Source organism: Cherax quadricarinatus, chromosome 44, assembly GCF_038502225.1.
Source record: "Cherax quadricarinatus isolate ZL_2023a chromosome 44, ASM3850222v1, whole genome shotgun sequence".
NCBI classification, from domain to species: domain Eukaryota; kingdom Metazoa; phylum Arthropoda; class Malacostraca; order Decapoda; family Parastacidae; genus Cherax; species Cherax quadricarinatus.
In genome coordinates, this window is record NC_091335.1 from 27,857,892 (window position 1) to 27,870,190 (window position 12,299).

Genomic DNA, 12,299 nt, shown 5'->3' on the forward strand with positions numbered 1-12,299 from the left:
TATGCAGAGACTAACAGACAACTGCAGTACCCAGGGAAAGCTGAGCAGGAAAAAAGACAGACCACTGAGCACAGGGACATCAGCTAGCAAAGAGACTGAAGGAAGGAACACTTCAATGGAAGGAACTAAATCGTCTAAGGGGATGCAAAGGGAGACACAGTGAGAGGACGAAAGAAAGAGGTCAGTTTTTGTCTACGGGCTCCAGGAAGTTGAAGGGGAAGCTTATGAAGGAAGAAAACAGGAGAAAAAAAGCGATTGAAAGTATCATCAAAGCAACAAGATAGGACAACATGACCCTGCTGACAAATTTTCTGAGAAATGGGTGGTTTGAAAGAGGAAAAAATGGCCAGTCAAAGTGATTTTCATGGCAGAACCAGCTCGAAACAGGATCCTGCAGGAGAAAGCATGACTAAGGGAAAAACCTGAGTACCCGAGACCCAGGTGGAAGAACAAACACAACTTCCTCCAGAACCACCCAAAGAAGGACTCCAACCACAGCAACTTCAATGCAACTAAACAATCTAAATCAAAATCCACACACTTTACCCTCTACCCCTACCCCCTCATCACAAACCCCACCCCTACACCAACCCCCCATAGATCCCCACCAGGGCTTGCACTCCCTCAAACCCACCATTCTCCCCAGACCACAGTTTTAGAATGCAGAAGGAATGCAGAAAGAATAACAAATAAATGTGATGAGTGGCTTGAAAAACTCAGCATAACAGTCACAGAAACAAAACTCACTGGGACGATAACAGACACAATCATCCCACCCGGATATGAGATCCTAAGGAAAGATAGAAGGAGCAGAGGGGGATTTGAGGAAATGGAAGGAATGAATAAAATTGGCAAAAGGGTTTACACAGGTACAATTCAGTCTGGGGAACATTAGCTAATCATTGCAGTGATGTATAACCTGCCACAGAACTGCAGAAGGCCAAGAGAAGAATATGAAGAAAGCAAAAGAGCAATAGTGGACACACTAGCTAAGGTGGTCAGAAGAGCACACACAAGTAGAGCAAAGTTACTTGTTATGGGCAATTTCAACCAAAAGGAGGTTGATTTGGAAAACCTGGAGCCACATGGGGGGTCCCAAAACATGAACAGCCAAGATGATGGATGTGGAACTGGAAAACCTCATGCATCAACATGTTAGGGGCACTACCAGAGAGAAGGGAGGATGAGCCAGCAAGACTGGACCTCATGTTCACCTTGAGTGTCTCTGACATTGAGAACATCACAAATGAAAGGCCCTTTACAGCTAGTGATCACATGGTTCTGAGCTTTGAATACATAGTAGAGTAACTGGGCAGCAGGAGTAGGATGGAAAAAGCCAAACTATGAAAGGGAGGACTACACAGGTATGAGGAACTTCCTGCAGGAGGTTCATTGGGAAAGAGAATTAGTAGGGTAGTCAGAAAACGAAATGTAGATGACTGGTTCAAAGAACCGACACGTTGTTAAATTAGACACATGTGCAACTCTTGGGTATCTTTATTGAGGAAACGTTTCGCCACACAGTGGCTTCCTCAATAAAGATACCCAAGAGTTGCACATGTGTCTAATTTAACAACGTGTCGGTTCTTTGAACCATTCATCTACAAGTGACATTAATACCTCAAAGGCGGTGGGACTGGACACTCCGTGGGTCCTTAGAGAGAGAGCTGAGATGCTGTATGTGCCACTAACGACAATTTTCAACACATCCATTGAAACTGGGCAACTACCTGAGGTATGGAAGACAACAAATATAGTCCCCATTAAGAATGGAGATGGAAACGAGGCACTAAACTATAGACCAGTGCCACTGACATGTATAGTATACAAAGCCATGAAGATTATCAGGAGGAGAGTGGTGGAGCACCTGGAACTGAACAAAATTATAAACGACAACTGGCATGGATTCATGGAAGGCAAATTCTGTGTCACAAACCTTCTGGAGTTTTATGACAAAGTAACAGAAGTAAGACACGAAAGAGAGATAGGTTGATTGTATTTTGTTGGACTGCAAGAATGCCTTCAACACAGTTCCTCACAAGAGATTAGTGCAGAAGCTAGAGGAACAGGCATGTACAACAGGAAGGGCACTGCAATAGGTCAGAGTATACCTGACAGGGAGGCAACAACGAGTCATGGTAAATGATGAGGTATCAGAGTGGGCTCCTCTGACAAGCGGGATCCCACAGGAGTCAGTCCTGGGACCAGTGCTATTTTTGGTATATGTGAATGACATGATGGAAGGGATAGACACAGACGTGTCCCTGTTTGCAGATGATGTGAAGTTAATGAGGAGAATTAAATCAGATGAGAATCAGGCAGGACTACAAAGACTTGGACAGGCTGGACACGTGGTCCAGCAACTGGCTCCTCAAATTTAACCCCATCAAATGCAAATTCATGAAGATCGGGGAAGGGAGTATAGGCTAGGGGGACAAAGACTGCAAACCTCACTCAAGGAGAAAGATCTTGGGGTGAGTATAACACCGAGCATGTCTCCAGAAGCACACATCAACCAGATAACTGCTGCAGCATATAGGCGCCTGGCAAACCTGAGAACAGCGTTCCGATACCTCAGTAAGGAATCATTCAAGACACTGTACACCGTGTACGTCGGGCCCATATTGGAGTATGCAGCACCTGTTTGGAACCTGCACCGGGTCAAGCACGTCAAGAAATTAGAGGAAGTGCAAAGGTTTGCGAGAAGGTTAGTTCCAGAACTAAGGGAAGTGTCCGACGAAGAAAGGTTAAGGGAAATAGGCCTGACGACACTGGAGGACAGGAGGGTCAGGGGAGACACGACAACGGCATATAAAATACTGGGTGGAATTGACAAGGTGGACAAAGACAGGATGTTCCAGAGAGGGGACACAGAAACAAGGGGTAACAATTGGAAGTTGAAGACCCAGATGAGTCAAAGGGATGTTAGGAAGTATTTCTGCAGTCATAGAGTTGTCAGGAAGTGGAATAGCCTAGCAAGTGAGGTAGTGGAAGAAGGAACCATACATAGTTTTAAGATGAGGTATGATAAAGCTCATGGAGTAGGGAGAGGACCTAGTAGCACTCAGTGAAGAGGCGGGGCCATAAGCTGAGTCTCGACCCCTGTATCCACAATTAGATGAGTACAATTAGGCGAGTACACACACAAATAATGAATCTCCTTAATACATTATATACAAAACAATAGATGAGTAACATTGAAAACAATAAGAGAAAATCACATTTTATCAGTTTTATAATGTAGTGTGTGTCTCTGGCAAGACAGTGATGGAGTGAATGATAAAAGTTTTTCTTTTTCGGGCCACCTTGCCTTAGTGGGAGACTGCCGATGTGTTAATAAAAATTATATATATATATATATATATATATATATATATATATATATATATATATATATATATATATATATATATGTCGTGCCGACTAGGCAGGACTTACGATCTTGGCTTAAATAGCAACGCTCATCTTGCCATATAGGACAAGCGAAAATTTGTGTATGCAATAATTTCGCCAAAATCGTTCTGAACCTAACGAAAAAAATATATTTCACTGTGTTTTTTTTAGTATTAAATTATTGTAAACAAATCTAAAATATATTTAGTTGGGTTAGGCTAAAATAAATTGTTCTGTTATAATAAGGTTAGGTAAGTTTTCTAAGATTCTTTTGGTGCAAAATTATAAATTTTTACATTAACATTAATGAAAAAAATATATCTTTAAAGGTATAAGAGAAAATTTCAGAAAGGACTTAATTTTAAATGAGTTCTTGCTAATTGACCAGTTTTACATATTCGGCACGACATATATACATGTGTATATATTGAAGCATATATGTGAACAGTATTTAGATAAAGGTAGGGAAGTTTTTATTGCATTTATGGATTTAGAAAAGGCATATGATAGAGTGGATAGAGGAGCAATGTGGCAGATGTTACAAGTATATGGAATAGGTGGTAAGTTACTAAATGCTGTAAAGAGTTTTTATGAGGATAGTGAGGCTCAGGTTAGGGTGTGTAGAAGAGAGGGAGACTACTTCCCGGTAAAAGTAGGTCTTAGACAGGGATGTGTAATGCCACCATTGTTGTTTAATATATTTATAGATGGGGTTGTAAAGGAAGTAAATGCTAGGGTGTTCGGGAGAGGGGTGGAATTAAATTATGGGGAATCAAATACAAAATGGGAATTGACACAGTTACTTATTGCTATTGATACTATGTTTATGGGTGATTCTAAAGAAAAGTTGCAAAGGTTAGTGGACGAGTTTGGGAGGGTGTGTATAGGTAGAAAGTTGAAAGTGAACATTGATAAGAGTAAGGTGATGAGGGTATCAAATGATTTATATAAAGAAAAATTGGATATCACATTGGAGAGAGTATGGAAGAAGTGAATGTTTTCAGATATTTGGGAGTTGATGTGTCAGCGGATGGATTTATGAAGGATGAGGTTAAAAACAGAATTGATGAAGGAAAAAAGGTGAGTGGTACATTGAGGTATATGTGGAGAAAAAAAAAAGTTTTCAATGGAGGCGAAGAAGGGAATGTATGAAAGTATAGTAGTACCAACACTCTTATATGGGTGTGAAGCTTGGGTGGTAAATGCAGCAGCAAGGAGACGGTTGGAGGCAGTGGAGATGTCCTGTCTAAGGGCAATGTGTGGTGTAAATATTATGCAGAGAATCCAAAGTGTGGAAATTAGGAGGTGTGGAGTTAAGAAAAGTATTAGTCAGAGGGCTGCAGAGGGGCTGTTGAGGTGGTTTGGTCATTTAGAGAGAATGGATCAAAGTAGAATGACATGGAGAGCATATAAATCTGTAGGGGAAGGAAGGCTGGGTAGGGGTCATCCTCGAAAAGGTTGGAGGGAGGGGGTAAAGGAGGTTTTGTGGGCGAGAGGCTTGGACTTAAAGCAAGCGTGCGAGAGCGTGTTAGATAGGAGAGAATGGCGATCAATGTTTTTTGGGACCTGACGAGCTGTTGGACTGTGAACAGGGTAATATTTAGTGAAGGGATTCAGGGAAACCGGTTATTTTTATATAGCCGGACTTGAGTCCTGGAAATGGGAAGTACAATGCCTGCACTTTAAAGGAGGGGTTCGGGATATTGGCAGTTTGGAGGGATGTGTAATAGAATAGTATATATATAATTGGGGTCCTGATATTATATTCTCTAAGAAGTTTATTATATTATTTCAGGTCCCTTTTTATATTGTATCTTTATACATGCTTCTAAATTGCTGTATTCTGAGCACCTCTGCAAAAACAGTTGTTATGTGTGAGTGAGGTGAAAGTGTTGAATGATGATGAAAGCATTTTTCTTTGGGGGATTTTCTTTTTGGGTCACCCTGCCTAGGTAGGAGATGGCCGACTTGTTAATATATAGGCCGTCTCCCACCCAGGTGGGGGGGGGGGCTGGAAAAGAAAAACTTTCATCATTCACCACATCACTGTCTTGCCAGAGGGGTGCTTTACACTACAGTTATAAAACTGCAACATTAACACCCCTCCTTCAGAGTGCAGACACTGTACTTCCCATCTCCAGGACTCAAGTCCGGCCTGCCGGCTTCCTTGAATCCCTTCATAAATGATACCTTGCTCACACTCCAACAGCACGTCAATCCTAAAATCCATTTGTCTCTATTTGCTCCTATCTAACCCGCTCACGCATGCTTGCTGGAAGTCCAAGCCCCTCTCCCACAAAGCCTCCTTTACCCCCTCTCTCCAACCTTTCCTAAGCCGACCCCTACCTAGCCTTCCAACAGATTTATACACTCTCGAAGTCATTCTACTCTTATCCATCCTCTCTACATGTCCAACCCACCTCAACAACCCCTCTTCAGTCCTCTGGATATTAGTTTTAGTAATTCCGCACCGCCTCCTAATGTCCAAACTATGAATTTTCTACATTTAATTCACACCACATATTTCCCTCAGACATGACATCTCCACTGCCTCCAGCCTTCTCCTCTTTGCAAAATTCATCACCCATATAAGAGTGCTGGTATGACTATACTCTCATACATTTCCCTATTTGCTTCTAAGACAGAGTTCTCTGTCTCCACATACTCCAAAGTCCACCACTCACCTTTTTCACTTCATCAATTCTATGATTCACCTCATCTTTCATAGACCCATCTGCTGACACATCCACTCCTAAATATCTGCACCTCCTCCATACTCTCTCCCTCCAATCTGATATACAATCTTTCGTTACCTAATTTTTTTTTGTAATCCACATCACTTTACTCTTTTCTATATTCATTTTTAATTTTCTTCCTTTACATACCCTACCAATCTCTGCAACTTCTCTTCAGAACCTCCCAAAACTGTGACAACTCCCACTTTTTCTTATTCTTTATATTTTAACCCGACATCTGTCAACACCTGAGCATTCATTTCTCTTACAACGCCATCTATAACTGTATTGAACAACCACGGTGATATCACACGTCCTTGTCTAAGGCCTACTTTTGCTTAGAAATAATATCACTCTCTCCTACATACTCTAACCTGAGCCTCACTATCCTCGTAAAAACTCATTACTTTCAATAACCTACCTTATATGCCATACATTTGTAACATCTGTCCCCTTATCCACTCTGTCATACTCCTTTTCCAAATCCATAAAAGCCACAAAAACCTCTTTACCTTTATCTAAATACTGTTCACGTATATGTTTCACTGAAACACTTGGTCTACACACCCCCTACCCTTTCTAAGGCCTCCTTGTTCATCTGCTATCCTACTTTCCATCTCACTCTTAATTCTTTCAATTATAACTACCATGCACTTTACCAGGTATACTCAACAGATATATTCCATCATAATTTTTGCACTCTCTTTTGTCCCCTTTGCCTTTATACATAGAAACTATGCATGCTTTCTACCAATCTTTAGGCACGTTCTTCCATACATTTAATAAATAAAAGCACCTACCACTCGAAAACTATATTCCCACCTGCTTTTAACATTTCTATCTTTATCCCATCAATCCCAGCTGCCTTGCCCACTTTCATCCTACCCACTGTCTCATGAAATTCCCCCCACATTCACAACTGGCTCTTCCTCACTCCTAGAAGATGTTATTCCTCCTTGCCCTATTCACGAAATCACAGCTTCCATATTTGCATCAACATTTAACATTTCCTCAAAGTATTTCCTCCATCTTCCTGATACCTCTAACTCTTAATTTACTAACTCTCCTCTCCTATTTTTAATTATCAAATCAATTCGTTCCATAGGCTTCCTCAACTTATCAATCTCACTCCAAAACTTTTTCTTATTTTCAACAAAATTTCTTGATAACTTCTCACCCACTCTCTCATTTGCTCTCTTTTTACATTGCTTCACCACTCTCTTAACCTCTCTTTTTCTCTCCATATATTCCTCCCTCCTTGCATCACTTCTCTGTAAAAACCTCTCATATGCTAACTTTTTCTCTCTTACTGCTCTCTTTACATCATTCCACCAATCACTCTTCTTCCCTCCCACACCCACTTTCCTGTAACCACAAACTTCTGCTGAACACTGACACTACATTCTTAATTAAACCTACCCCACACATCCTCAACCCCATTTCCAATAGTACTTTCACTAGCCCAACTCTCCTCGAATAGTTATTTATATTTAACCCTAACTGCCTCCTCCTTTAGTTTATAAACCTTCACCTCTTGTCTTGCTGCTTCCATTTTCCTTGTATCTCTTCCCATCTGTCTTTTACTCTCACTGTAGCTAGAACTAAAAAGTGATCATTACTGTCATTACGCCATACTTAAAATATGTATTTCTCATAACCAAACCCCTTTCTATACATAGTTCAATCAAAGGGCTCCCATTATCATTTACACCTTGCACCCCAAACTTACCTACCACACTCTCTTTAAATGTTTCTCCTACTTCAACATTTAGATCCCCTACAACAATTACTCTCACTTGGTTCGAAAGTTCCTACACTCGCTTAACATCTCCCAAAATCTCTCTCTCCTTTACACTCGTCTCCAGGTGCACACACACTTATTATGGCCCACTTTTTGCATCCGACTCTTATTTTATTCCACATAATCCATGAATTTATTCATTATATATATATATATATATATATATATATATATATATATATATATAAATGTATATATATATATATATATATATATACATATATATATAATGTATATATATAATATATATATATATATGTATATATATATGTATATATATATGTATATATATATAGGTGTCTATATATATAATATATATATATATCTATATATATATATATATATATATATATATATATATAATGTATATATATATATATATATATATATATATATATATATATATATATATATATATATATATATATATATATATATAATATATATATAAAGGCAAGCGAAAATTCGTGTATGCATCTATTTCACAAAAATCATTCTGAAACTAACGAAAAAAATATATTTCACGACATATATTTATATGCACATTTAATGTTGTAAATATCAGCTTGTTTTGTTTATCTCTGCTGCCTTTTTTCTGGTTCCTAATTGGTTGTCGTGCTAGAGCATGGCGTGCAGGCTAATAGTCTACGCCGTGTTCATAATATTAATGGAGGCAGGAATTAGAGTGAGCCTGGCGAGGCAATGTGACGCAAACTATGTGACGGGACCAGTGTGGGGTGGGTCTTATGAGCACGTAACCCCTATATGATAGGCATGAAACTCCACTCCCCACTACTAAATCCTTAATCACCATCACACTCTCCACCGTCAACCCACTCACCACCACATCATTCCCTAATGCCTTATCATCACCACCCCACTTTGACCAGCAACATGGTGGACACAGCTCATCATATAACTCATATAAGAATTTTTTTCAAATGAATCCTCATATCTATAAAGTTTGACACAAGAACAGCTGAGAGATTGAAGGAAGATGTTGTAAATACCTACACAGTCCAGTATTAATACAAAGCTTCCTCTAAATTAGATAGACAAGGGATCAAAGTTGAAGCTAATCGAACTGTACATTAAAAAACTAATGCATGAAAAGCAGAATTTAATTTTTTTTTCGATAAAATTGGCAAACTAGCACTTGCACATATCAATATCACTACAAATAATTATCTAATTAAGATGCATCATCATTCTAAGGGTTAAAAGTCAATCAGAAAAAGTCAATCAGAAGAAGCATTCTCCATTTAATGTTTGGTAACCAATATGTTTAATTACACTGTCAAATTACAGAAGTACAGAGCTAAAAAATCAATTTTTTTTTTTTGCAGAACATCCGCCGTTGCTGAAAGTTTAAAGTTGATCAGAATAATCCTTCTCTAGTTATTGCACGGAATCCAACAAATCCAGGTTTATTAATTGTGGCTGGAAACGAACAAATTTACATTTGCAAAGCATAAAATTGTTGGATTTCATCTTGTCATTGTGATAAATTGACATTTAAAGATTTAATCTGTTCAGACGAGTCATACTAAAGCGATTTTTTTTTTAAATTACACAATGTATCTAAGCAGGATATATCAGTAATGATAGTTAAAAGGTTATTAAGTCTTTCTAAAGTTATCACACAAAAAGTAAATCCAGGAATAGTCTATTGAAAATTGACCAGAAGGAGATTGCATGTCAATAGTTGCGTGAATCTTTCTCTGGTTACAGTACAATAGCAGCGAAAATTTGAATCTGATCAAAAGAGGTGTTGACAAGCATATGTTAAAAATGTGAGAAAAATTTCTTGAAACCTCTTAAACATACCCCTTTGGTGATACATAATTACCACTATCACCATCACTAACCATAACTGCAACTATACACTCCCTTCACAACAATTACACGGACATTTCCATTGATAGTACCAAACACACATTCCCTACCATTCCTACCACTATCACTCCCTATACCTACTTATACCCCATCACCATACCTACTGCCATAACTTCCACACCCACAAGCTCCACCAACAACAATTGCGACCTGCTACCATAATCACGCTCCCACCACCAATATCTTACTCCCAAAACTTCACCCAGTTCAAAACCTACTTGCACTTACATCTAATCATCTCTCACACAAAAATAAGAAAATATCACAGGTTATAAAGTTTTTGTTACAAATATTTACTTGAAATGTTAAACTTAAATTATACAAATAATTTTTAATAACCCTGCTGTTGGCTTCTGGGGTTAATGTGGATTATTTATTTTCTAGGTGGTTAATGACTTTGTCTCAAAGGTCCAGGAACAATTCGGCAATAGTGACTTATATCCGAGTCAGGCTTCCCATTATCTTCATCAGCAAGCATTCGTTATCAGTGGTATTAATGTTCACGAAGCTTATCAGGCTGGTGTCCGTGGTAACATTCTTCACGAAGCTCATCAGGCTGGTGTCCGTGGTAGCATTCTTCACGAAGCTTATAAGGCTGATGTTATGCATGGAGGAAGTGCCTATGAAGCTCTCTCTGTTAAAGTTAAGACAGACTTTGACATCATCATTTTGCTGTCTGATCCCTATGTGGGTAAAAACTTTGAGGTAAGGAGTTTTGTACTTTGAAAAGTATTATATCTCGAGCATTAACAGCAGTCAAATTCTGCTTCTCTGTCACCCGAAAGAAATTATAACCGTTCATCACTTTATTATTTTGTGAATTTGATTTTCTTGGGACATTTTCAGGTGAGAATCAAATAAATTGATATATTTTCCACTTACCAAAAGAAGAAAACATATTTACCATCATTCAGAAGAGTGCATATATCACAGTTCAAATAACCATCTGAATACTCTCACCAAGTCTTCAAAATACAATCACTGTTTTTATTAAGCAAAAAGAGTAAGGCTAATGAACATACTATACAATATTTCCAAATTGCTAAAAAATATAGCTCAAATATAAGATAGTCATATTAAAACTGAATTTTAAATACATGGATATCATACAGAGAAAAATATGTTACTGAATTTCACTTTATTCTACAAACAGAAAGTTAAATAAATTTTCAATGTACACATCAATTTCAGCTTTGAATAGAACAAATAATTAATTATATTATATGAGGTGAAGAACCTTACACTTTTATTAAAAATAATCGTAATCAATGCTACAATGTAATAAGGTTAAAGCAACTCATAATCTATAAAAAAAAGTGTGTATTCTGTCCTATAAATGCTAGATCAGTACCCTCTTAAACAGCACTTTAGGAAGGTACCTTTTTGGCGGTGATGGGCTCTTGATCGCTGGAACTGGACACATTCTCCCCTTCCTAAGATCAAACCTACATGCCTCACATTTGAACATTAAAATGGTATAAAATACCGACAGGTTGTTAGGTAAGACACATATGCAACAGTTAGGTATCTTTATTATGAAACGTTTTGTAGGCGAAACGTTTCATAATAAAGATACCTAACTGTTGCATATGTGTCTTACCTAACATGCCTCACATTTACAGCGGTTTAATGACTTCTACCGGTTTAGTGCTTCCTCATGACAAAATAAACTCTCTTAAAACATGCTGGTTTCTCCTCTACTCTGCACCATTTTCTGCCTAAACATACTCTATATTCAATCACCTTCGAATATTTTTTTGTCTCTGTCTCGTGTTTATTTTTATGCACTCTTTTTAACACTTTGAATTACGAATGTATATGTACTTGTATATGCATTGTACATACGCAAATCTTGTATCTGAATGAGGTGCGTGCTGAGTCAACAATGCAATATTCACGTTGTTTTGAGACGGCCATGATGAGTGTGCTGAGACCTCATGATGTCACCAGTGTGCCGAGACCTTATGTCACCAGTGTGCTGAGATACTATGATGTCACCAGTGTGCTGAGACCTCATGATGTCACCAGTGTGCCGAGACCTTATGTCACCAGTGTGCTGAGATACTATGATGTCACCAGTGTGCTGAGACCTCATGATGTCACCAGTGTGCCGAGACCTTATGTCACCAGTGTGCTGAGATACTATGATGTCACCAGTGTGCTGAGACCTCATGATGTCACCAGTGTGCCGAGACCTTATGTCACCAGTGTGCTGAGATACTATGATGTCACCAGTGTGCTGAGACCTCATGATGTCACCAGTGTGCCGAGACCTTATGTCACCAGTGTGCTGAGATACTATGATGTCACCAGTGTGCTGAGACCTCATGATGTCACCAGTGTGCCGAGACCTTATGTCACCAGTGTGCTGAGACACTATGATGTCACCAGTGTGCCGAGACCCTATGTCACCAGTGTGCTGAGGCACTATTATGTCACCAGTGTGCTGAGACACTATGTCATGAGTGTGCTGA

General features: G+C 38.7%; 1 protein-coding gene across 1 annotated transcript in view; it reads left to right on the forward strand.

Moving 5' to 3' along the window:
- The window catches only part of LOC128697397 (uncharacterized), a 75,562-nt gene that overhangs the window by 13,617 nt on the left and 49,646 nt on the right, over positions 1-12,299 (forward strand). Inside the window, exon 3 of the mRNA XM_053789018.2 lies at positions 10,210-10,530. Within this exon, the coding sequence (XP_053644993.2) occupies positions 10,210-10,530 (321 nt within the window). The remainder of the gene's footprint in view (positions 1-10,209; positions 10,531-12,299) is intronic.